Source organism: Falco punctatus (genome assembly GCF_963210335.1).
Source record: "Falco punctatus genome assembly, chromosome: 13".
NCBI lineage: Eukaryota > Metazoa > Chordata > Aves > Falconiformes > Falconidae > Falco > Falco punctatus.
Window position 1 is genome coordinate 18,152,666 of NC_137593.1, and position 27,989 is coordinate 18,180,654.

Genomic DNA, 27,989 nt, shown 5'->3' on the forward strand with positions numbered 1-27,989 from the left:
TGCTCAAGAACTTGGATTTTCTGCTTGTATTACACATTTGCAAACTGTGTAAATTACAATGACGAGAAGAAGCAACAGTACTTTGTTGTTGCCATTTTAAGCCTTTTACTGACTGATTTGTTCTTTTGTCTTGTGACTGCTATGACAGGAGGCAGGGAATTATCTGAGTGTTAGCTGGCATTGATAATGCAACCAGAAATATTAGACTTTTTATTTCCATCTCATTATTTAGGGAATAAATCATACTATTGTTCATGGCAATTCTTCTCAATTGAAGAGGTTGAAATTACTGTGTTTGTCATGCAGCAAATCAGGATAGCTAATTAAGTGTGCATACGTAATAACAACATAGGAGATATTAAAAAATGCAGTCTAGAAAAATCTGGTTTGGATTGGTTTTACAGGAATGACAATAGGAAAAAAAAAATCTCTGTATAGTTGCATAAAGATAAACTTTGAAGAACAATTAAGTTTAAAATTTCAGGGTTACCAGTAGTTTCTTCAATAAGCTTAACATCAGCAAACGTCTGACGTGCCTTTGCTATTAAAGTCACTTTGACACAGCATCAAAGCAAAATGATGTGGTGTTATGGGGTGCCACGATACTTCACCGTAGTCAGATAGAAGTACGGACCTGCAGCCTCTCTAACCAATGCCATGGCTTATACACGAAGCTGTGGAAGCTTTCATAAAGCACTTGGATTTTAACAGGTATATAAAGGATTATGCAAATAGAGAGGGATTGAGTTTTGAAGAAATCACTTTACAGAAAGGATTTAAAAGCATTTTGATCTGCAGACTTTCTACGGAGCTACGTATCCATTGGAAGGCCTTTGCACTCACTGTCTTTCCCTGAGCTGATCTGACCAGCTAGTGTGAACCCAATTCTAATTATATCTAGAAAGACCATATCCTACTCTTTCATAAAAAGGTGCAGAACTTCTGATCTCACTGGAGTTGAGTTAATGGTGCAGTGGATTTCTGTTCAGCTCTAAAGAATGAATCTAATAGTAAATCTGCTTCTGTTAGTCTTTCCATTTCTCCTTGTCATGTTTCAGCAGTTATGACATCATGGTTAATAATGTATTGGAAATTAAATTAAATCACTGCATACTGGCTTTCTTTGTATTAGACCATCCCTCTGAATGCTAGAAAAAGACATGATGAAGCCAGGGTTCAGGCTTCTCAAGAGGGGGACACGCTGGTGTTCAGGAGTCATTTGACTAAATAGATCACGTTTTGCCTTTTGTGATTTTTCTGTAACTAGCCATAAAGGAGGCTGTTGGTACTTAGTCTGGTTTTTTATTTATTTTTTAGAACTCCTCTCTGTTTACTATTAGTAGTTCCCCATTTGTCACCAGCTGTTTTATCTGCCTGATGTGACTGCCCTAATAGGATTTCAGGGTTATCTTCTTGCCAAACTGTACTCTTTAATTTTCAAGTGCTCTGTATGCAACAAACTAGACAAGATGTTTGTTGCATGAATGAACTGTGATATTTATTATATCATCTTACGGTCCTACCAGTGTCAGCAATATCATTTAAATAGGATTAAATCTGTTCTAATTAAAGAAGATATTTTTCCTTTCAAAATTAAATGTATTTGTCTAAAAAGTTAATGGAGCTATAAAAATGCTTACAAAATGTCTCATATTAATTCTCTGATGCCTGCTGGTTATTTGTTAATATCATTACCTTTGCCACTTTTGCAATTATTAATGTAGTTGCCAAAGTGAGCCAAATCATGTGGTTACTTGAAAATTAACATTATGAAGAATATATGGTACAAGCTGTGTGCTGTGCATTGAAATCTAATTCTTAATTAATTTCATGAACATTACTATGACGATTGAGAATACTGTGATTTTGAGCTGTCACATGTTCCTTCTAATCTTTGGATTTATAAGCTGTTAATCTTCAAATTTTTATCTGGTGAGGAAGAAAGGAAGAAATTTCTCTCATCCTTATCATCCAGAGATAGAAGACTAAATCAGATGGAATCTAAACCAGAACTGCCTTGCCATATATCTGCACATGCTGGATCTGAATCTGGCCTAGTCTGACAGCCTGACAGAAACCACCATGTGTGACGAATGTGCTGCAGAACAGAAATAGAAAGCCATCCCCAAGTGCGCAGAGCACCACTGCATTCTCTGCCTCATACCCCAACTGGGCAAATTGCACTAAATGGCATTTCAGAAATGTTAAATGGCTGAATGGTTCAGGCTGATCAAAACTTTACTGATATCTCAAGAGGGTGACACAAACAAGCACCAGCCCTGTAAACTCATCTCACATTGGTAAACAAAAAGAATAAGCAAGCCCAAGTTCAGAGGTGCTCTGGGACAACCTTTACTCTTGTGAGCAAAGAGCAACCACTTCTTCTAACAACTTCTGCCCATGTGCATCCCACGCGTTACAGCTTCAGGCATTCTCCCTACCTTCCTGCAAAACGGATTTTGGTTTTTCTGTACTTATACATTCCCCTGTATTTCTAGCATAGATGGAGATCATATCCACAGATGCCACTAAACTTGTGATTTCAGCTCAGGGCGCTCGAGTCAGTAATCGGCCATCATCCACATCCTCAAGAGGTCGCTTCTAAGAATATCTTAACATTCCCAAAGCATATGCTCGATAGCCCTGTCCCCAGACTGTGTTTAAAAGAGTTTCTAAACCAGTGCAAAGCAGAAATCCGTTTGAAAAAGGAACAGTCGCCTGCTAGAAATAAATTTTGCAATGTGTCAGACTTCTGTAGTCAGAATGATTCAAGTTTGAAATGATTCTGGTTTGAAATAATTTATGAGACCGTAGGCTTTTAAAAGACTGCCAAAAAATGAACTCCTAGAGGGAAGTACAGGTTAATTGGAAATACTCTGACCCATGCTACAGAAAAACAGATCTGATGACATAGGCAATTGATAGACAATCTGTTTGGTGTTTATAGACAATAGTTTGGGCATCAAGAATATTTATAAAGATGGTCTGGAATACATAAATACAAGAAGCCTCTTCCAGATTGGCTTTACTTGAAGATCTGCTTTGAGACCTTGCAGGGAAATTATACTTGAGAGAAGACTCTAGTGGGCTCAGTACTGTAGCACCTTATGAGATGCCCTTTTTGTCCTTGAAATGCTGGGTTTGAAGTCTCTGCAGTCTGGTGGAGACAGGCATAACAAAAGCCTGTATTTCAAATTCAAACCCAAGCATGTTTAATATATATTAAATCACACATTTTAGTGGAAGGGTTCCCTATTCAAATGAACTGCACAGAGCACTGGTGAATTACTAGAAGCTTTTACATAAAAAAAACTGCCTGCCTTTAGAGACCTTACAGTATATCATAACACAATGCAAGAGTAACTAGATGACTTTCTACGACTTGGGTTATACAGGGGATCAAAGTAGACAGGTGTTCCTATATGACCTTAAAAATCTACAGAAAAGATGGGTGAATGATCAAGACCGTGCTATTCAAATTCGTTGCATGTTAGGCATGGTGACATATCCGTAACAGAGCCTGGGAAGGTTCAGATTACACATACACCTAGCTTCAAAAGTCTCCACAGAAATATTGAAAATTAATATCGTAAAATAATCCTTTTCAGCCGGAAGGCTATAGATCGCTGATTAATGATAGCCTTTTATTTCTTATTGGCAGATCTGCAGTGGAAGTCCGGGCATATGGCAGAGAGTCTAACGAACATGCCTCGTCACTCCCTCTACATCATAATCGGGGCTCTCTGCGTGGCGTTTGTCCTGATGTTGATCATTCTGATTGTGGGAATATGTCGTATCAGCCGCATTGAATATCAAGGCTCTTCCAGGCCAGCCTATGAAGAATTTTACAACTGCAGAAGCATTGACAGTGAATTCAGCAGTGCAATTGCTTCTATCCGACATGCCAGGTTTGTTCTGGGGATGGTAATTTCAAAGAAATCTGTTCTGATACGTAATTTCAGTCCATCTGTAGTGCATCTAACTGCTGTTGGTGGAGAATGGGCTGCTTCGCTGTGGAAAGACAGGATCACCGGCATTGCTCATTGTTCTTTTTTGATCCCTATTCTGTTCTCATGTGAAGTGCGATAATCCAGCACAGCTCCTTGAAAACAGGGGAGTTATTCTGCATGTATTTGGTGTAACTGGTGAAGAGGGACATGTGCAGAGTTCTTAGCCTGTAAGGTCTTCTGTTTGGGATGTAAATACTCTTTAACTGATACACAAAAGTAATTTAATTAGATAGCAAAGGCATGTTGATTTTTGTGACTAATTTAACAGATTTTTTTAGTGAGACTCTTCATTTAACTAGTTTTTGTATTCCAGTTTGCCTCAAAACTGGGATCTTTCTTACTTGCTTTCCTAGAGGTAGTAATTTTTTGACTTTTAATTTTAATGGAGCACTTGCAGCCAGGGCATTGGGTGTCAGAATAATACAAAGGTAGGGCTGGAAGGGATTCAAGAGCTCAAATGTAAACCATTGCACTGATATAGCATTAATCATGCCTAGCTCCCTGCCAGCAATTGTGTTTAAAAACCTCCAAAGGAGTTGAAAAGAGCTAGAAAGGGCTTTCCTAAAATCCAACCTAGATTTTGTTTGCTATGAATTAGACTGCTTCTTTCTTACTGCTCTTCAGATTGTCATGTACATCAGGTGTTGTCCCCCCTCCCTTTTTTATAATAAAAACAAAGTTAGTTTCTTCCTAAACTAACCCATTCTTCCAGTATCTCCTCCTGGATTATGTTCGCTTCTTTATTGCCTCCCTGGGACACGCTCCAGATTGTCTTTCTCTTTTTTTGGAGGGTGGTCCCTGAAGCTGGAAATAGTTTGTCAGCTGAAGCTTTACCTGTACCAAATGAACTAAGTAATCATCTCCTGCATCTTATTTATGGCATTCCTGTTTGTATATGTGAAAACAAAACCTGCTTGCTTTTTTCTTTTAATTTGCATTACACTAGCTACTGATGGTTTAATTTTGTGACCTGTTAGAACTTTTTGTCACCCCAAGATCCTCTGTGCTGTTTTGCTTCCTAGCCAGTATTTTTTCTTTCATATTTGGCATTTCTCCTAATAGGGTAGAACTTTAATTTTTGTTGTTTCTTTTTCCCATTTCTTCGATTTGTCAAGATCACTTCAAATTCCAACAAGAGTGTTCATGTGTGTTACCTTTAAAATGCTTTTAAAAGAATGGAGGAAGACACGTTCCTGTGCACTGACATGGAGAAATGAATGCGTAATTGTTGGTGATTGCTGGTAATGCATTTTCCAAATGCTCCAGTTCTGTTTCAGTGCAAATGGAATAGGTTAATTTGCACCACTGCTGAAGTCTTCAAAGTTATCTGAAATGGATGAGGAGCTACCACAGACTCAGTTAATCACATCGCAGCTCTGGGCAGTAGCTCTTTAAACTGTTCCAACTAGATTTACAATAAAACATTTGTTCGTTGTCAAAATATGTTACTCAGTAAATATTTTAAAAAGAAAGATGTGTATAGTTGATTTAACACAGTAATATAATCAATGTTCTTTTAAGACTTCTCTGGAAGTTTCCTTTGCTACTTAGCCTTACATCTCTTCCAGTAGGAGCCCAGCATCTCCACACCGTACCCACCCTAAGAACTCCTTTTGCCTTTAGTAGTGTATTGGGAGAGGAGGGAGTTGCTTTATGGCCCATAAAAAGCCATACAGTTTTTTATTATTTGGCCTTCTGAATGTCTACTGTTATGTACTACACATCTCCAAGGGTGCAGAGCAAGGTGCAAAATGATGCTGCTAATCTCTCAAATTAATCACCTCCCTCCTACTGCTACAGCAGTGATGAATGTGGTACTTTGCACTTCCCCAGGGACAGCAATTAGTCTCCCGAGGTACAGCGTGAAACACTTGGGTTTTCTTTCTTATTTCTTAAAACAAATCTGGCAGCTTTCTATCTAAGGGTACCAAGGAAAAGTGTACCAGCAAGGAAGGATCTTTTTAATCTGAATTTTCCCTGCCTTTCATAGTTTCACTGGCAGGTAATGGAGACAGTAAAAAAAATTCTTGTATGAAACCTTTCAAATCTTGGAAGCTGAGCTGAGCTAGTTCAGGTACTTATCACTACTGTCTGGATTACTCTGAATGAATCTCTGTTTATTAGTGAAGGCAGAAGCTTAGGAAAACAATTTTTCATCAGGGTTAAATAACCTCTGAAGAAGTTCTTAGACTGGGAAATATTCATGATGATTTTTCAGATCCATATTATGCACTTAAATCACATTATTGGAACCTGTCAATAGAGGGTTTTGCTATCTTGGGAAAGACGTTTCTACTTAATGCAAATGAAAATAAATGTTTTCATTCCAAATAATTCTCTGTGCCTCTCAGAGAATGGATGCCTTATGAAAATCCAAGATAGAGCTGCCAAGTCAGGTAATTCACAGAGGTCTAGTGTGAAGATTATTGTGTTTATTTTGGTTTCAGGAAGATATATAACACTCAATCCAGGAAAAGGAGCACAACTTTTATAGCCATCTTTGCATAAAATCTTAAATCTGCATATTAAAAATACCAAGGTCTGAGTTTTCAGAATTGCTGTATCCAAGTGATCTACTTTCAAATAACAGAGTCTCAGCTTTTTCTGAAAATCATCCCCTTTCCCAGTTAGATACCCAAATTTATTAGTAATTTTGGAAAATGGAGACCTAAGCAAAAGTGAGTAGATTATTTTCTTTAAATGTAAGGTTTCTATTAAAGTCGGTAGGTGTCCAGGGAGTGCGAATGCCTGTTGCATATTCAGTAAATTATTTTAAAATTACTTGTTAATGTTTCTCAGCAGGTCTTTTTCTTCGTCATTTTTTATAATTTGATCTTTACTAATCAAGGTACTTGCTGTAAGAGAAAATGAATGTTCTCAAGGATCATTACTAATGAATGTCTACTTCTAGTGAATGTTCATAAGATTAGCAGATTAGAACGAGATAGTTTTCTAACCAAGTGAAGCATAGTTTTCTTTAATATTCATTATCAGACAGTAAATACATACTCCTCTTATGTTAAAGCTTATACATTGTAAAGCTAGAAGGGAACACTGTAATGAAATAGTTGACCACTGGCTACTGCAGCCATAAGATTTCATGGAATTGGAAGCAGGATCTGTTGTTGAAACTGGATTGTTCACTTTAGAAAAGCATCCGCATTGAGTTCACAGAGTATCTGGTTACAGAGACTGACTCTAAACTTCTTGTGTGTCTAGATATCATTAACAGCAGACTTCATGCAGTGCTTACAGGGTAGTTTCTTAAGTTTTACCTCCACGTGCTGCCCCTTGTTCTGTCTGTGTGTGGGTATGGCTCTATGTAAGAGCCTGGCTCACCAGACTGATTAAATGATCCTGTCACAGCAGGGTACGCTTCTTTCTCTCCACGGCACATTCTCCATCTTCCTGTGTTTGAGGTGGCTGCAGTGCCCTAAGCTTCCTGAACCTGATGAGCTTCAGCACATGCTAGTTTCTTGCTGTTTCCTGACATAAGTTTCAGTAATGAGCTTGTCAGGTACCTCTTATCTGAGCACGTGCACAAGTATTCTGGTCTCCACAGCACGTGCCAATTGCCTATACACATCCACTGCCAGAGTCTCAACGTTGGGGGGACTCTAGGATTATAGTTAACACAAAACACCACTTGTGCACATGGCCTTTTCTCTGAATAATGCAGATGAAATTAATCTTCTCATTGTCCTCCTTTGGAGGCAAAAATAATCCCTTCCTCCTGTGGGCACGTTTGTGGTTTTTATGGTGGTGTTTTTGTTTTTTTTTTAAAGATTCTGGGGGTCTCTCTTTTCCTTCTCTTGTTTAAACTTTTTTTGCGGACTCCTTTTACCAGTTGTTGTTTTTGAACAAAGTAGCTACACATGGTTTGTTTCTTCTGCCTCTGGGAGAACTCTGAACTCCAGCCTATTCCACAGAAGCTGGAGGATTCCATTTCCTCAGGGTTCAGCTGTCCAGTGTTCTCAGAAGTCTTCTACTTCAATGGAATTGTTGAGGTTAATGACTCTCTATGGTTAGCCATCTTTTGAAATGTCCTTCTAAGGAAGTGTGGGGGTGAGCCCTTTCCAGATGTGAAGCGGAATTTGCAGTCTCTGTCTCACACACACACACACACACACACGGAAGCATGGGGCTGCCTGTGCCCAGATGAATTCCCACATTGAATAGATACTGTCCCCAAAACTGTCATGGAACCCTCGGTCTCTCTTTGTCAAGTTACAGAGGTCACTCTTATTCAATGTTTCACTGCAAAATATATTTTCTAATTCTCATGTCATTTGCTTAACTTTGTGATGATCCCTATGTCACTGGTAAGTATGTCAGATACACACATTGGAACGCTATCACCACTCATGAACGGACATATCAATGCTAAAAGTAGAGGCCACCGAACTCTCCTAGCCCTACTGGTACACTGTTTGTTGACCTAAGCACGTAATTGTTCATCAGACACAGTATGGCATTAAAGCTAATGTTAAACTGTCTTTTTGCAGCCTCAGTGCTTCCAGGCTTGGGATTTCCCCACACAGTGTATACTCTTTTGTTAGATGAATAATCTTGTATTTGGCTGCACTGGAAGAAATCTGTATTCGTTTGTTTGTATGCGCTTTCGTTGTAAGCTGCCTATTAATTGATCCCGTGCACTCTGTAGCAGGGACCTGCTTCTTTTCACTACTTATTACCCCTTGAATCGTTGTCTTCTGCAGATTGTATTGGTAATTGCTTTGTTTTCTTTTGTGTCATCAATTAAATGATAAAATAGCATCCTTGTGCAATCCTGCCAGCAACATGCCCACTGAACTAAGACTTCCCAGTTAGTAATTCTGTTTTGAGACCTCCAAGGTTTGTGTCAACTCTGATCACTGTTAGGAGCAGGGTCTGGCTTCTGAACTGCCTGATGAAAGCAATGTGGTCTACCAGCTAGATGGCTCAGCTGGGCCACAAACAGCTAGCACATGTGCTGTGGTCTTTTCTCAGTGTTTTCCCATTAGGGGCACATGTCAACCCTGACCTACACAAGAGAACAGATTCCTGCTTCACTGTGTGCAACAAGCCATGTGTTTTCTACCTATTAGAAAGGGCAAAATTTTACTTAAATCACTGGAGAATGTTCATCATCATTTGTATTTATGCAAAGCTCTATTTCCTTTAAACCCTTGAGAGTTTAAAGAAAAGGGGTGACTAAGGATTCATTGCTGCCTCTGATCTAGTAAGATGCCATAACTTGATTCCTTCATTTGATTCTTGGAATTTTATCCCATTTACAGAAAATCAGGTTTATCCATCATGATGCTGATGAGCGAATGTGGCTTGTCTGTATTTATTAAACTGTAGAAGAAAACAGACATTCATGCATAGAAATTTATCCAGTGTGGGCTTACTGACTAAGTAAGCTAAAGTACTTTGAAAAATGAAATTTCCACCATATAGATCATAATGCTTCCACCCATTATAGTTTTGTCAACAATTCCAGATCACTGAAAACAGCCAAGAATTAAATAGGAACAGTTGGGAAGTTGCATAAAAATATTGGAAGAAAATCAGGTTCATTTTGGTTTGGTCTAAATAATATACTCAAAATCTGATTTTTTTTAATTCCAGTGTGCACAACTTAAATTAGTAGAGTCTTAATATGGTACATAAGAAGGAGATATCAATATTTCTGTTTATGTGTTACTATTTTCTCTGCGTCAAGTCCATAATGACAGCAGAACTGACCCTTTTTTTGCCTCATTTTCCTGTGGTCCTTTTTGCAGTCAGAGCACTTCAGTGATTTTTCCATTTTCAAGTTGCATTTGTAGCTCTATTTGTGTACCTTAGTAAGTGATTAGAAGGGTGATAGTATCCCTACACGTGCTAGAAAGGCAGCTTAAGGAGGGCTGGATATGCCAGCCATGGGGCCGTGCTGCAGCCGCAGTGGCTGGTGCTTAGCAGTGATGGCTGCCCAGGAGCAGCACGCTGCTGATGTGATTCTGGTGCTTCTGAACCTTTGCTTGGTTATTATGTTTACATGGCACTGCAATATCCTAACTGCCACTAATTTTGCCAGTGTTACAAATAACGTGCAGCATGGTGATAATTTAAATGTGCTTCTCAAGTGGATGTTAGGCAAGGAAAAGTTTCAAGTTTATTTTTCAAATGCTTTGTCTATAGCTTATAAGTCAATTCAGTGCACAACTATTGCATTTCCAAATGCAAATGTCACATAGTTGTCTATTATTTACTCTTTGTAAATCTATATGACCTGGCCTTTATACTGATTATTAGAGCAAACTGTAAAATAAAATTCTGGCCTTGCTAAAACTGTGTCAGTTTCACTCTCACCTTTCACAGTCTTCCCATAGTCTGATACTGCTGAATTCTGCAGCAGGATTCCGTTAGCCTTTGATATGAAATCTTTTCTTGTTTGCAAGAAGATTTTTTAAAGTTTTTTTATTTGATACATATATTTCAAAAGTCACAGTTCAGATACTTAAAATTCTGTATTTCTGGCATGTTGCAATACAGTTCAGAATTTCTCTAGGCTCTTCGGGTTTGTTTCTGACTGCTTACCATAACTCAATGGGTTGTTGCCATGAACTCATTTGTACTTCTGTTTGTCACCAAAAGCTTTCTTTTGTTTCCAGGTTTGGCAAGAAATCCCGACCTGCAATGTACGACGCAACGCCCATTGCTTATGAAGATTACAGCCCAGATGACAAACCTTTGGTTACACTGATTAAGACAAAAGATTTGTAATCTAGTGTATCTTTTTTGGATTATTTTTCAAAAGGATGGGCTACTAACCTAATTTAAATATTTTTAAGAAGAAAGCATAAGTAATTTAAACCATTAGATGCTTCAGAATTTTCTGTAGAATATTTAAGAACCAATTTTCTGCAGCTTTTAGTTTGGAAAAATATTTTAAAACAGAATTTGTGAACTTCATTAATTACATTTTAATGTACCTTGAGCTCTATAACTATAAGCTTATGATAGTGTGTGCTTTTTTCTTGGTAGACACTATTACTAAACCCAGATGAGTTTCTTGTGGTTGTTACAGAACAGAAGACAATAATCAATGAGGAGTTCTTTATGACATGTCAGTGCCAGCTTTCTCAGTAGAGGTAGGAAAAATGTGAAGCATAATATGATATATAATATATCCATTAATTAAAAAAGTCTAAAATGTTTGTGTTGTGAAAAAGAAACTAGTAAAATTTATTATTCCTAACCTGAATGAATTAGCTTTTGCCTTATTCCATGCATGGATAGATAACCTATTTCTCCATTATTTCCTGAAAGTTGCTGAAACATATTCTTGAGTTGATGTTTGACATTTTTGTAATAGTATTCAGGCTAGGCCTTGTATAATAATTAAAGTGCCTCTTGAGGCAAAGTAAGGGCATGATCCTTTAAACACTGAAATCAATGAGGGAACTTCCATTGACTTCAGTGGGCATGGGATTGGATCCTACAATTGGACTGAATCTATATTTTTCTTTAAAGGTTAAAGTTTTTTATATTGTGAGTAAACTAAGCATATGGTTTGAGTTGTTCGTTTCCTAAAGGTTGTTGATGTACAGTATTGTTTCATGAAATATTGTGTATCTCTCATAGTGCTTCTTATTTAGGATCAGTATGGGGTTTTTGTGGCTGTATTTGATTGCTTATGGGCTTCTTAAAGTTCTTGCTTATTTAAGAAAATATTGAATAAATGTTATCAAGTGAAGATTGCAGCTGTTTCTTTGTTTTTCTTCATTTGAAAGTGCAATGTTCTCTATAAATTTGAAAGGATGTGAGCATATAATGTGCTATAAATAATGCTGAAAGAAGATATCCCAGCTGTTAATTTGAAAAGGAAAAAATGAGCTTTATTATCAAGGTAATCTCTCAAAAGGGAGACAAATACAGCACCAGAGTAAAGATGCAGTCCTGCAGTCCAGGCCACATGCACCGCAACCTGTTCCTGAGTGGATCTGACTGCAAATCTGGGCTCTAAGCTACAACAGGAGCAAGGGTTTGTCACAGAACAACATGTTCATGTGAGTAGGCTTGATCTAACTTTGTGTTTCAAAGAGGCCAGCTAGTGGGGAAGCCAAGACTCCATGGTATAGAGGCAAATTGCTGTAGCTACCTGCTGGATGGTGCTGTGCTACATTCAGTCAGTACTATTACGGGCTGATAAGCACTGGAGGACTAAGCTCCGGTTGACATCCTAATGTTGGGAAATCTTGGAATGCATCAAACCCCTTCATATTTCACATAAATAATGTTTCCAGACAGCAAAAAGGACAGGTCACCAGGAACTCTGATCATCTCTCTGTGAGGACAGCCGTTGCCTGGGGCAGTCCTTCCCTTTCATTGCAACTGCTGACCCCTCCAGACCTCAGATCAGTCACTAAAGGCAAACATAATTAAGAACTGTAAAGATAAAAAAGCTGCTACTGGTTTTACTGTCTTGTTTAGGTGCACAGAGTGCATGCTATCTTACTTCTAATTTTTGATTTTATTATTGTTATGGCTTCTGGTTACAGTTATTGCAATTGAATTATTTTCTACGTCTTCCATAATTAGTGCTGACAAGAGGTAGAAAAATTATTGAAAATCAATGTTACAGTTGGTAAAATATAATTTTTATTGTGGGGTTACATTCTAGTTTGCACACCAAAAAATAATTAAAAAAAAAAAAAAAGAAGAGAGTAAATGCAGCAGATACGAGCCAAATTTGACATGTTGTAAAGGAAAGCAAATGAGAACCTATTTTAGTAGAACTGTCATCTGTTGAAGGGAAGCACTGCTCAGATTATTCTTTTACTGTTTGGAATGGCTGGATGGTGAATATGCAGGTTAGTTAACACCATGTTGTATTTCAATTATGGAAATGCCAGATGCATCTTAGAAATCTAGAATATCTTTCCTGACATCCCGTATCTGCTACCACGGGCTTTCAGTGATGTTGGTCCAAGATGACAAGTACTATTAAGAGACCTAAAGAAACTATATTTGAGCCTCCCTTTCCCTCTTCAGGCAGAGTTTTCTATGGCGAAGGTTGTGCATTGGTGCTCAGTGGCTGTCAGACTCACTTTTTGCCTTGGTACAGTTTGCTGCTGCTGTTTTATTGCAGGTATAGAAACTTTTGTTTATGGTGACTTCTAGGAATGTTTTAAGAATCCCTTAGAAACAAGGGTCAAGAACAAGTTATACTCCATGCTATTTTTTGCAGCTTCTGTGGAACAGGGGCAAATACATTGTTGTTATAACTGATTTGTTAATGAGATAGAACGGAAATACTACTTTTTTTCAGAGTTTTTGGCCTTTTCAAATGTAAAATATTGGTTTGTCTTTGAAGAACTGCAAATCTATACAAAGCAGGGAAACAAGGAACTCTGTTGTTCTAGGGAACGTATGTATTCATAGTCCATATTTTACAAGAGAGACATTGCAATGAGCTGCAGCCCTTCTGCATACAAATCACACCTTAGTGGTGATTCTTGACCATCCTATATTTCTCTCAAGTGACTGACCTGAAAGATAAGTAATTTGTAAGGAGCTATTTTCCTGTCAGCTTGCAGCCTCTAGCTTCAGTAAATCATCCTGTGCTTCCTGTGAATTGTGCTTTGAAAATTACTTTTGCTTCTCCCAATTTATTTTATTGAACTCTGATGGCATGTTATGCATGCACTATGCCTGAATCCCTGCACTTCTGCGCTGTGAGGCGCTGCCCTGCCTGCCAGATGGAGCAGCCCTCAGACCTGGAGGGAGCAAACCCATCCTGAGTTTTTCTCCCTGCTCTGAAGCTGCTAGAATGGTTGATTACTGTCTTTATATGCCAGGTGATGTCTTTCTGAGGATATACATGCATGTGGGCAAAGGACACTGGTTATTCCATATCCTTTTTCCCAACCAGAGGAGGTTTGTTCTGTGTGAGGAGGAAATATAGACGTATAGCAAATACCACCTGCTGTTAGTATATCATAGATGGGGTTTTCTTCCTGTAAATCATTCAGATGCAGAAGGGGGTGACTGCACGTGCTTGCCTCCCGGCAATGGGCTAACAGCCTCCTGCAGATGGGGATGAGACTTTGGGCTTGTCACCAATCTCCAGTACTTGTGCGGTCCACAAGTTTGGCTCTTTTTTTCTCTTCCACTTCCCGCTGGAGACAGGCTAGCATCTCACAGTGTTTTGCCCCCAGCAGCACGGTTCTTGCATGCCCAGTGGGGTGGGGTGGCAGGTGCCCTGCCCGTGTGGCTGGGCTAGCTGCGGTGTGACACAAAGCCAGGGCCCAAGGGAGCAGCTGGGCACCACGGCCAGGAAGCACGTTGACTAAACCCGTACAGATTACCCCTGTTAAAACCTACAGATGTAACCCTAACCTGAGCTGAGGAAAGTGAGATGATGTGCGCAGCTTCAGCCTCTCTGTGCTCTGTCTCCGGGGGTGCCGGGGGACTCGCAGCCACGGTGGCAAACCTCGTACCCGGGGGAGATGTCGCCCCTCGGTCCTCCCTAACGCTGTCACACCTCATCTTGCGAAGGCACGGTGGAAAGGGGAGCTGCTGGGCGGTGCGGGTGTGCAGGGGGTGCCGTCCCCCCCAGCGGGCCAGGCTGCGTCCCCGCCGCGCTGCTCCTTGCCGGGGGGGGGGGGGGGGGGGGGCGGGGGGCGGCCTTTCCGCGGCCGGAGGGGGCTGCCAAGCGCCGAGCCGCCCCGTCCCTTTGGGATCCGCTTGGGACGCCCCGCCGTGTCCCGGTGCCGGCCGTGCAGTGGCGGCGCGGCCCGGGCAGGCGGCAGCACGACGCTCCCGCGGGGCCGTGGCTCCCGGCGGCAGCTCCGCCCGCGGCTCCCCCGCTGCTGCGGCGGGTCCTCGCGGTGGGCTCGGGGGGAGCCCAGCGCCTGGGGGGGCACAGGCGGGCTGTGACGGTGGCCAGGGGACCCGGGCAGCCCCTGCCGTGTGTAACCCCGAGCTCCCCGGCCCGGGGACCCCCCGCCCCGGCGCCACCGCCCGATCCTACAGTCACCCCCCGTTGCACACGCAGCCGCTGGGGCGGCGGAGCCGGGAGCCCAGAGGCGGCAGCTCAGGCAAGTGCGTATTCGAATAGCAACAGCCCTGCCGTGGTCAATCCCTTGGAAAACAGTGGGGGAGTGAAGATTTGTCACCTTTGGGGGAAGCTGGTTTGGTGTCTCTGCATCTAAACGTATCAAAAACCTGCCCGTAGGTACACGGTGCTGCCGCAAACACGGCTCGCTCCAGTGGAGCCTCAGGCGCTGGAACTTCAGTCGCAGCACTGCCGTTTCCATCCTCTCCCAGCTTCGTTTCTTGAAACGGCTTGGCTTTTCTCCAGCAGGGCTTTGCGGAGGGATGCCTGAGCAGATAGGACATTCCTGAAGATGTATAGCTTCTCTTTTGATAGCGACAGACACCTGATGAGGAATAAATTCAACGCCCCTGAATATTACTCTGTGTAGATGGCTGAGAGGAGTTAAACAGCCCCTCCTCACTTGTGTTGCCAGAGTTATGCCTACAGGGAACTATTTGCCCCTTCGTGTCGCTAAATCCTTCTGCATCCAAAATGTCTCTGAGATTCCCGTCTTGTTTTGCCCACAGCCACTCAGCTTTTGCAGAGCAGATGGGCACCCTGCATCAGAGTGCTGTGCCCAGCCTTACAGGTGAGCAGATCCAGCCCATCCTCCCTTTGGGTGCCTCCAGCCCCGTGTCTGTGTGAGCTGTTTGCTGCATTGACCAGCTTTGGGAACCTCTTTTTTCCCTACTGCCGTGTTTCCAGGGTTCATGTGCTGCTCAGTACTGGCTGGGCTGAAATTGCTATTTGTATGTTACCGTGCTCTGATATTCCTGATCTCAGAGGGGGTGCAAAAGTATGGACCTCCCATGGACCTCTTCTTTCTGCTTGAACGTGGAAGGCAGATGAAAATCAGTTTGATTCAGGGAAGAGTTTAGTCTCCCAAGCCGTTCCCTGCTACGGATGGTTAAAACAATGACTGTATTACCAAGAGCTAATGGGTTCAGACGTGTTCTTCACATAAGAAATGGGAGCGTCTGGGCACTCCAGTGTGTTCCTCAAAACCTCTCTTCTATACTTAGGCTACTGAGAGAGAGATCTACCGGGTCATGGCTTTCAGGCACCTTTTATTTTATAATAGAAAAAAATGAGTCTGAGGGATTGTTTCTTAGGTTTTTTTTTGTTTAAATTATGTTTTGTCTTTTGGAGTCTGTTACCCTGTGAAATGCTCTGTACAAGCAGGTGAGCAGTGAGCGAGGGGCAGAGCGCTTCGCCGGTGCCAAGTGGGGGATACGGAGCCAGTCTGCTTTAGCTCCTCTTTGCCAGTTTGTTGTCCATTCCCTGAGACTTTGGCTGAGCACCTGCCAAAATACTGTCGTTGAGTGGGGTCAGGAGGGGTGGCATAAGGCAAATTTGATTCTGAGCTGCCTTTATGTCCATCTTAAACATTTATTTCATCAGGGAGATAGGACCGGCCTGAGTCTGCTGGAGCAAACAGAATACTGCTGTGACCTGAAGTAGCTGGAGAGTGCAATGTGCTTTCAGCTCCCACCAGCTGCCTCTCTGTCTGAAGCTGTCACTTTGTTCTTCCTGACCCTTTCCTTCCTGTTTGCACTAGAGGTGATCTCTCTTGCGCACCTTCCGCGCTGCAGAGCACCCTTATGGGACCCAGCATCTGAATCCTTTATATCTTTTTTCCTCCTCATATTTTGGAAGAGCTCCAATTAGGTGAAGGTGATTTCTTCTGATAGGAAGTGGGTCAACCAGTGAAAACAAACAAAGCTTCCAAGTGGCTATGCCACATCCAGCCTCATCTGGGCTCAGCTGGTTTCATTTCTTCTACAGTGCAAAATGGATAACAAAAATGACCTCTCTGGAAAAGTCAGATTTCTCTGTTGTTATGAATTCCAGTTCCAAATCCTCCTTTTAAGAAGTTTATGATAAGATGATTATTGTAAATAAGCTTCCCCTTTAGCAAAGAATAAATCATCAAATAGGCTTTGTTTGGTGAGATCTTTGGCAAAGGAATGTAAATAAATAAGCTAACTGAATAAACTTCTTTATCTGATGCGCTGAGCAGAAAAGGCAGCAAAGTTAATCATTTAGGAAAATAAGCTGGCCTGCTGTGCTTTCTTCAATAACAGACTGGGAAGAATCTAAGGGAAACAATCTGCTCTAACTCTCTGACCCTGGAGTTTTTGCTAGAGTCCCACAGACCAGGAGAGATCATGTTTATCACTCTGGAAGCAATGTTATCTCCTTAAGGAGATGCCTTCAGTCTAGATTTTTGATTTGTTTCTTTTCCTGTGGAGTGGGCTACTTTCCTTCAGAGATTGCTCCTTGCAACAGAAGTGAGATCTCTTATGAAGCCAGCTGCAACTTCTCTTCCACCTCCTGGGAGTAGTACACACGTGGACAATAATCTGAATTTGCAATGCCTTAAACTCCGGACTCCTTTAATGTTTCCATATGAGCAAGTCTGTCTGCATCTGCATGTGATCGTACATGGATGTCAGTCTACCACTGCTCAAAGATACCAGAGTGCAACTGTTCTGATCTTCACTGCAATTTTTAATTGACTTATGTGGATTTGTACTAATCTGAAGGAAATCTGCCTGGAATCTGAGCCTATAAACCAGATATAAATTGCACAAATTAACAAAAATGTGTGTAGCTGCTGTGGAAAGAGAAAACAGCCTGATGCAATTTAGATGATTTTGGCATGTAGCAGCTGCAATTATGATGTTTGTCAGTAGAAGGCTAAGTTCTCACCCCCAGTCGTAATGGTTTGAGGGGTGATCATTGCTGTAATGTATCTCATTGGCCTTTGCTTTCTCCCTTTGTCTGTGCTGTATCTTCTGCTTTGCTACTCTAGGGCATTAGCATCTTATGGGGAAATTTCAATGTTGGCACCATAGATGAAGCCAAGCAAGAAAAACATGAAAATAGGTCAGTGACGAGTTCCCGGCTGTGAATCTTTTGGGTAAGTTGGACCAGGATGAACTTCTGACACTCCTGACTCATCTAACTGTGCAAGTCTTTGATCGGTTACATCTCTTCCTCCTCCATTCCCATAAATGCTTTGGTTGATGAAAGGCTGCATCTGGTATTGCATCAGGACAGCAATATCTCAGCATGACATTGCTCAACCAGGACTGTACTGTTTAGTGCATAAACGATGCATTAATAGAGGCGGTGGTCTGTAGCCTATGCGAATGCCCCTGTTTGTCCCCAAGCCACAGCTCCCTATTGTTTCCTTGTTTCAATGTCTCATGATTTCAGCATAGTTGCACTTTTGCCCCTTTTGGGGTGCTTGGCATACAAATATAAAGTCAAGATTGCTTGAAGCTCTTCCTGGGAAGAAAGTATCTACAGCTTCTAATAATAACAAAGATAGGACTGCTTCTGATGGCAGTCAGACCACATGGATTTGACCTGTGAATATATTCACAGGAAAACAAATGTAGCCTCACTCCTCAGGCTTGTAGTTTGGGATGCTTCCAACGTTGGAGTAAAAGCCTTTGCATATGCAACAGCAGCACTGATGAGCACTGTCCTACAGTTATAGCTGCAGGAGATCACAAGAGATTCATGGGTTTTCACCATGAATTCCTACTGACTATCAGCACAGTCCTTAAACTGATGGGGTAGCTATTTAGTCTAAATTCAAATAATTGCATGTAATTAAATTCACCTCCTTTGCACTAATGAATGTTTCTTTGAGCTAATGTATGTTTCTGAAATTTTATGAGATCTTTTCATTGTTTTGTATGTCTGTGATTCTGAAAAAAAAAAAAAAAAAAAGTTTCCCAAAACTTCCCATTTAGCTAATGGCTTACAATGTGTTTCATTACATATGAAACAAATCTCAGCCAGGTTGAAAAATATGCTCAATGCCTTGTTGAATATGGAAACTGTTTATGACAGACCTTCACTACCAGCTCTTGTATACTCTTTGCCTAGCATACGTGCCTTTGGGCAACCACCCATCTGATGGGTTAGTATACATTCTTGTATTAAAATAGTTGAAATACAATAGTGTATTTGCTAGCAATATCTTTCTGGGAATTATGTCTTATGCTCTCAAAGCTATGAAACCAAAGTACAGAACCTCAGTTCTTGCTCTTTCATCTGCACTTCTGACCACTATGAGCTTCAGGAAAGCTCCTTGGTAGTGAGGGCCATGAGGGCAATTTCATGTATAATAAAGCTTCATTTACCCCAGCCACCTTCCAGAAGATTGGATTTAGCTTCTTTTTTGGAAAAACACTGGCTCAAGTGTACAGTTTATTTGGTCTCCTAGAAGTCAGCTTCCTTCCTCTGCTGTATCGCGACACAGAATACATACAACAGGTTCCAGTTCTGATTCTTTCTCCAAGAGGACAGTGCAACACGTGGATAGATTAGAGAGAGCTGAAATTGGTATTAACTTGCTGAAAACTTTGTGTTTGGAGATCCTGTTGTATTGCATTGATATTTATTCTACAGAGGTTGTTTGACTCACTACATTGCATCTGTCATGTGAAGAAGGCAACCAGGCAATGACTGTCGTGATGCAGATTAATTTCTTTTGAGGATTTTGTACTTAAGATGTGCTGTCCATAATGTTTTATTTGTGGTGCATACATGATACCAGTACCTCCTATCAATTTAATGTGAACACATATTTCAGTTGTTTTCCCTTTGGATGGCATTTGCTGGAACAGTGTGTCAAAACAAAACTGGCAAAACATCGTGTAAATAAGAGAGGATTGGCTTTCACATGTGCATAGTATGCCATTCCACTTTCATCTTGCCATGAATTTGAAATTGAGATTGTTCTACATATAAAAGATGATGACCAGTTCTTTTTACCTCCAGTACTCAGCACACTGCTTCCCCTCTTTCCCTGTGCCCTGTGCTGTCCTGCATGCAATAAGGACAAAGACTGGAGGAGATTTTTAGAGTGCTGAATTAGGTGCAGAGTTTATCAGTTTTCCTCTGTCTTTCACCCATTTCATTTCCACAGAGAGGATATTTCACAATTTCATGGAGATAACTCAAGTCCTGATAACTTTGTATTACATTTTAATACAAGTGGGATTTAAAACAGGATAGTAAGCTAGCAGTATTGACAGCGGTGTCAATAATCAAAATTTAAATTTAAATCAAAATGTCTCACAGCTGTGATTTACTTAGTGATACAAGTTGCCAAATTTTGAAAGATTTCATTCGAAATAGATTATTGACTGGAAAATATGGTGATGCTTTGATGACATTTTAAAGTTTTGTGCAATACACTACAAATATTCTGTACGAATTGGTTAACATTATCTAATTTTGCTCCACTTCCAAGGGACTCCTGTCTGCAGAGAAAATCAAAATCTCCCAACAAAATCACTACCCCGTCCTGACAGTAGGGCTGGCCCTACCTGTGTTGTTTTCAATTGCTTTTCAAGGAGCCTTGATTTTGCATAAGCAATAGAGCTGTCTTCTCTTTTTCCATTTTGTAGTACCTCTCAAGAAGGGCAGAAATTGTGGGCAGAGAAATAATACTAGACTTCAAATTAACAGTGCTCTTCATTCAAAAGCAACTCAGCCTTGAGATTTCTGAAAAGTCATTGTCTCTCTCTCTCTTTTTCGTTTATGTGTCATCTCTGATTTACATCCCTCTTCTTCAAACTTCAGCATCAGACGTGATTTATGAGTGCAATTTTCTGTGTAATATTCTGCAGCAATAGTTGGCAAATCCCTTCCCTCAGCTTGGGGACGTATTCTTCTTTGTTACACACCAAAGAGGCACACAACCCTTAAATTTCTTTAAAAACACAATGCTTAATAAGCTTTTTGAAAGGAAAAATGCAAATACCATCTCATAATAGTCCATCTCATAATTACACATAGATACGTTACTTGTACAAGAACTGCTCTGGCTACGTGGCAGTGGCACATTATGTGAGGGATCCACTGAGATCCCCTCTGACTGACTGCCATGGGTCAGTCTGTTTAACCAGTCTCTTGCTTTTAGCTTGAAACAATTTCCTATGTGGTGCTGAGCAAAGCATGTGAGTCCAGCTGCATTGCTGCATTTAGCTGTCATGCTAAAATTTAAACGAGCTTAATGAAGGACTTTTGAGGTTTGTTAATTTTCTGTTATGTATTTTTGTCTCTTCTAGGATTGAAGACATTTTACATGTTTATAGAATTCTTCCTTGAGTTGCAAAACTTGATAAAATCTTGTGTGAAATGTTGATGGCATCAGCCTTATAACTTCAGTGAGGGCTCTGCATTCACTCCGGTTCCAAAAACTTGGGACTCGAGTACCACTAAATTATTGTACACAAGAAGGTGATTCCTGGGATTCTCTGGATTTTTTGTAAATCTGTATTTACAACCTCTATAGGTATTTGCCAGCAAATACGTTCTCATCCACCCAGCACCATGTGTTAAAAATCTTTCCAATAATCAGTGCAGTGCCCAGGTTACAGACCAAGCAGGAGGCCGTCCACAGTCACTGACCCATCTGTCTTTTCTGAATTAGGACTTGGGTGAATTGCAGCATGGTTTCATCCCTGAACTCTGCTCTATGTCCCGTCTCACACATTTTATAGCCTAGAACCACTGCAGAGCTTTTGGTTTTCTGCCCGTTCATGTCCTTTGACATACTCAGACATTAGTGTGTGTTGATTGTGGAGCACAGTGAGTGCATTAAACAAATGACACTGGTGCTGTTACACATCCGATTACACCCTCTGCCATGAACATCTGAGCAGTGTAATATGAAAATTATCTGGGTTTAGCTGTGAAAGAACCTTAGTATGCACAGGCATTTCTGGGAGAATTTGGGTGGTTGTAACAGTACCTCATAACATCCCTGTGCTCAAGTGGGGGAAGGAGAAACATCTCCCAGATTGCCACATAGCTGACCAGCCTCCTTGTGCCTATGAATAACTAGCGGGTACAAGTCACTGAAATAGGAAGTGTGGCTTCTAGCAAACTTCCTGTTTTAATGGATAAACTTGGGTAGGTGGAAATTGTGAAATCTAGGTGACAGATTGCCAAACCTTTTTCTTGGTATAGTGATGCTCTGCAACCAAAATTTTTGAATGGAGACTGTCAAAAGTCTCTTCCCCTGGTAGTTTCTCATTCCGAGGGAACATGCAGTGCATATAAAATTGCCCAAATATTTATTTATCACCTCTGATTCCCTATTCCTTTTCATCATTCCATTGTCTTCAGAGCTCTCTCTAAAACCAGCTCATCTGTACAGACATGATTCTTCTTTCACTTATGTTGTTAAAAATCAGAAGAAATGATTTAAATAAAGTTCAGAGTCTCACCTGTGCAACTCAGATAAAAATCATGGACAGGAGCTATGAAGATGCCATGGACTTAGCTTGGTGTAAAATTGGTGTAGGATGATCGTGATCTTGGTACAGATTTGTGGACGTACATATTTCTGTTTTTCACAGACAAATGAATATTTAATAATCATCAGGGGTAATTCACAAATATAGACAATATATTCAAAGGTGCACAGAGCTGGCAGGGATCTTAGTAGGTCTTGTTTCAAGTTCTTCTGGATCTAGGAGAGAACAAAGATGTGTCTGGCACTTGTCAACCTGAAGATTTGATGCTGGTTGTTTTCTGCTGCTTACAAGATTGAATCGTGCATTAAGAGCTGGACTTGAGGTTCTTTGGGTACATAAACGCAAGATTTGCTGCTACAGGCTGTCTGGGCAACGTCCCTGCAAGGAGGTGTCTGGCCACCAGCTGTGTCACTGGCGCATTCCCTGGAGAAGTAATGATGTCTCCTGTCCCATCTCCCTGGCCTTTCCTTTGCCCACTGCATGTCATCACCCCCCCAAACCCCTCTGTCCTTTGGCTCTGTTCTTTGGGTTTTTCCCCTTTCTCATCCTTGCTGCTTCTCTCCTCCCAGTCCTGCTTCATCCGAGGGGACGCCTCAGGACACGTCCCTGTGCCCCAGAGAGCTCAGCCTTGCCCAGCATTGCAGCTGGAGACTGGTGGGTGGCTGCCATCACTGCTCCCTGCGCCTGCCGTGCCATTCCCACACCCCCACACCCGCTGCCCCCCACATCCCACCGCAGGGCTGGTGCCTGGCCCGCAGCCTCTGAGCTGCGTCCGCCTCCTCCCGCTTTCTCCAGGCGCTTTTCTCGCCGCCTCCGTGGCCCAGATTTAGACGGCCTGAATTCCCCGCAGCCCGGTGCTTCCTGCTGGCTGGCACGAGGCCGCCGCGGCGCTGAGCCAGGAGCCTTCACCCGGGCAGCTGGTGCAGCCACAGACCCCGCGCCCGAGCCCTCCCCCTGCAGCACGGCCGCTGCCAAAATCCACAGATTTTTCTTTCCTTTCCTGACGCTGGTTAGGAAAAAAGGGGCATGGCCGGTACCGATCTGAGGGGGTTGGCAGCTCCAGAAAATGGGCTTTGTGTTTGCTGGGAGGCTGACACCTCTGCTTCGCTCGTTCACCGCAGGCTCCTGCTGGCTGCCATGGAGGTGCTGCCCAGCGCAGGTGATGGAAATACTAAGAATAAAATTTGATTGCCCTTGTATTATCTGATATTTTGTCCTGCACAGAACTGATGGGGCCTTTTAAATCCATGCAGGGCCTTTGCAGCAACCTCCCTCCTACACCTGTTGACCTACCATGGCTTTGGTGGTTTATTTGCACTGCTGTGAGCGGGACCGATACAGCACCAACATGAAGGAGAATATCTGCTTTTCTAAAGATGAGGCCAAACGGTGGGAAGAAAAAAGGGATATTACGTAAATGGCCAAATAGGTCACTACCTGTGCATTGCATGCATGTATTTAGTCCAGGCACCTTCAATACCATCCTCCAAGTCATTTTTGGTAGTGGAAGAGAAGTAGCTGTCCTAGTACTTGGGGAAGGTGGTGGGGCAGTTACAGCTAAAGAGGTAATCAGAAACACAACCTCTTTTGGCACCAACACAGGCCATTAAAGACACCTGGTTGCTATGGGAACCCCAGCAAGATCTTCTCAAACAGACTGGAAATCAGGAAATCAGCACTTCATTACACCTGGCAAGCCCTGCCCAGATGGGTGGGAGAACATGGCATAGCCAAACCTGAATTATCTCCCTTCCCTGGGACACTGCTGCCTCGATTTCACAAATCATTAACACCACATTGCTTTCAGGTTTATAGCATTTCCTGATGCCATTTTAAAATACTTGTGAAGGTGAGCCAGATGTACTGCCAGCAGAAGCAGCCTCGGCTGAACCACCCTTGGTGGAGCTGCACTCCTGTGTCTGTGCAATCATCTCAATCACCTACATAATCAGAATAAAAATGACTACCTAAATAATGGTACTGCATCACTGGGATTATACAAGTAAGCAAGTATGTAAATAATTTTCCTTTCAATTTAGAAAAACACAATACTGAAAGGAAATCAAGGATCCTTGGAGATCTGCATTTTTCCAGCGTTTGAATGAAACATCTTTGCTGTTGAATTGCTGATACTTTAACAGAAACTGTGTTTTAGGTAGCTCCCAGGTAAGGAATACAGGGCCAGATCTTTAGAGCCGTACCTATGGAAGGGTGTATATCTGCCATTTAGATGTAACCATAATTTAAATTGCTTCTCAATAGCCCTCAGGGGTCACTGCAGGTGACTTGAGTCCCCTCAAAATTCGAGTTTCTGTTGTCATTCTTTGCAAACTGCTGATGTTCTGACGCTGCCCCTGGCTACCACTTGCCGGCATCCCATGGCTGGACGCGGTGCTGGATGCCCAGCCTGGCTGTGTCCTCCCCAAGCAATGCCCACGCAGTGGCTCCCCCATGCCAAGTCTCCGAAGCATGCAGTCTGCCCCGGGAGCTGGAAATCTCTAACCTGGGTATTTAATCTGCCATATTTATATGACATAAAGTTGAGATCATGCCATCCCATTTAGCTTTGCCACCTGCAAGAGATGAAGGTCTATATAAAAATTTATTTATTGTTAACTTGAATGTTAAAATATGATAGTTGTCAAAGAAAACAGTTTGAATTGCTTGGGTAGTGTGTCTCGGGTTACTTGGGCACAAAACATTTTTTCAGAAAGATGCTGGGAAATTCATATGATGTATCTGATGTTCATCTGTGCAAAGATGCTGCATTTGCTTGGAGCAAATTGACAACCTGTTTAAGAGTAACAAGCGTATTTAGATCTTTTAAGTATGTTACTAATTACAGCACTTTACAGAACATTAGATTTGCTAATTAGGCAAACTCTTACTCTGCAAAAGCAAATCCAAGGTAAACCGATTTTTAAAGTAAAAAAAACCAAACGTGTTTAATTACTTGTGTACCCTTTGTAGACTTGCGTAATCAAAAAGAGGATCTTGGAAACAGGACTTGTGAAGTCTGCACAATATTTGGGGAAGCAGCATTTAAATAACCGAATGACTCTCCTAGTCATGTTTTGGTGAGAAGTAATAGTGCTGCTAAAGCTAAATGGAGCTTTTGAAGTCTAATTCATTGGGATCAGCAATTAGACAATTCTAGTTAATTAAAAAGGCAATGTCTACAGTTTAAAAAAAAAAGGTTTATTTTTGTTTTCAAATGCAAGGGAGCCGTGTTGCTATAAGCACCTTACATTATGGTATGAGCTCGTGCAAAAGGAAGACAAACTCAATAACTAGGTGCCATTAAAAGAGAAAATCCTGGAGTCACTGGAAATGCTTCAAATTTACTATGTGAATAAAAGTGAAATTGGTCCTATTGCATGAAATACTCCCTTTTGAAATGCAAGAACTCCCCTGGCTCCAGTATTTCTGTCCTGTGAGCACAGAAGTGAAGGAAACTGAGAGATGTGGGACCAACCTGTGTAATATATTGCAGTCTTTGGAAAGAATTGTCTTAATATTAACTCATTACAAGAAGAGAAACCCCACAATTTGGCACAGTAAAAGGAAAATTAATAGAAAAAATATCTGTATTTTCTTACAGACACATTTTGGAACACAGTACATCCTGGAAATATGAATTCACACTGTTTTTTTAAGCAAAAGCAAAAGATCTCTGACTGGCTGGAAGCAGGACTTACCTAATGCAGAACAGCTTAGATACCCAATAAAAAATGATGCTTGGATTAAAATATTAGAAAGCTTAGGTAAAAATGACCTCATTTTAGTGAGATTGTGACATGAAGTCACCCAAGTTTAATTGGTCATTTCCTGAGCTGGGCTTTGGCTGGTGCCCTGGCCACACCAGCAGCACCTGGTTCAGCCGAAAAGAGCTTCCTGCAGAGGCATGGCAGGACACGTCCCAAAGGGCAAAAGCAGGGCTGAATTTCCTGACACAGCTGTAATCCACATGATGCTCGAGTGTTCCTGGAGACTAAACAAGCTCGAGCAGGGTGGCTCCGTAGCTGTCTTGTCCCCACAGTGCTGCTTGCTGTTGTGGTGAGGGGTAGGGCTTTGGAAGGATGCTGCTGAGGCTCAGGGGGGGTGTGTGGGAGGTTTCACAAATTGCTTTTTAATCAACCACTTTGATTTCAGAAATCTGCACTCAAGCTGCTCCTCTCCACCTGTAACTGTATTTCTACTTCCCTGTCATACAACCTCAGCCTGAAGCCTACAGCGTTCATTCTCTGTTTTCATATCCTTTTGGAAATGGAGTAAGTGACTCTTTCTTCCTGTTTGTTCAAATAGCATGCCACCCATTTCACAGTAAAGGCAGATTTCCCCCTCAATTGTTTTAGTTTGTATAAAAGTCATGTAAATTAAGAGAGAAGCAGCCCTCCGCCGTAGGGGTGGTCTCCTTCTGCTAATTGCAGATCCCAAACTTCCTTTGTGTGCTGCTGCTGCTGACAGCCCGGGTTGTGCCGGCTCCCAGCTGCTTCAAGCAGCGACAGCGGGCGGATTTACCCGTATGGGACGGATCAGTGAGACTGCTCCAGAGGTCACTTGAGGAAGAACATGGCTTTTATAAAATGCCCCTGCACAGGGGTGTAATCATCAGTCAGAAGAAAACAAGAGGGTGACAGGGACACAGTGTTTGCTCAGCAAGTGGGAAGGGGAGAGCTCTGGTGGGCATCTTAGCTGGGAGCTGGTGCAGGGTTAGCGCTTCCCTTCCTGGAGAGAGGAGGGTGGTGCGTCAGTAAATGAAGCTGCAAGACTTGAATCGCTGTCATTAGGCCGTCTCTGCTAAGGGATATACTGGTCAAGTGTTTTCAGAAACAGTTTAATAGTTCATGTTCATTGAGGCCTCACTCTGACCAGACGCAGCCTGGCCCGGACCCTGCAGCGCATCTCAGGATGCTGGTCCTTGAGGCTGGCCATGTGGCAGGGCCACCCTGCCAGGGTCATGGCTTCTTCACGGGTGAACCTGTGCCTGCTCTTTGAGCAGATGCCCTTCAGCGAGTGCTTCGCTTTGCTCTTTAAAGCACCAACGCTCAAATGATAGCACACTTGCCCCTGCGGTCATGCAGTCACAGCCAGTTTGGGAGCCTTGAAGGCTGGGGTGGGGCAGTTAACGCTGGGGACAAGCGTGACACATGCTCCTCTGGTTTTTGAACAGATCTTCCTGGCACACAAGAGTGAGGCACTGCCTAGGTGGTCCCGGGTCAGCAGGGAGGACTGGGGACAGCTTTTGCGTCTGGAAAAATGTCCTTTGGTGCAGTTCAGGAGCCTGCAGAGACTTTCCCTTTTCTGTGGCATTTCTGATCTCCACAGGGAAGAGCAGTGTCTGTGTGTCCCTGCCCGAGCTGGCATGGACATGCCATGGGAGAGCTGGCACCCTGCCGCCCGCACTGCTTTCCTCAAGGTCGGTGGGCACTGTGCTGCTGGCACTGCCACCCCCTCGTGCATGGCAGCCAGCACGTGGCTCCGCCACGGCTTAAAACGTGGGCAAAGCACTGAGGTCATTTAGATACTTCTGGAGCTTTTGCCTTTAACCTCCTGGATAGCAAAGGAGGGCTTTTTTTTTTTTTATTATTTTTTTTTTTTGCCTTTTGCTGCTTAAAGGGA

General features: G+C 42.2%; 1 protein-coding gene across 1 annotated transcript in view; it reads left to right on the top strand.

Moving 5' to 3' along the window:
* The window catches only part of DNER (delta/notch like EGF repeat containing), a 157,797-nt gene extending 129,850 nt beyond the window's left edge, over window positions 1-27,947 (top strand). Inside the window, exons 12-13 of the mRNA XM_080409985.1 lie at window positions 3,662-3,908; window positions 10,649-27,947. Coding sequence (XP_080266111.1) covers window positions 3,662-3,908; window positions 10,649-10,760 — 359 coding nt within the window. The 3' untranslated portion in view covers window positions 10,761-27,947. The remainder of the gene's footprint in view (window positions 1-3,661; window positions 3,909-10,648) is intronic.
* Window positions 27,948-27,989: the final 42 nt, after the last annotated feature.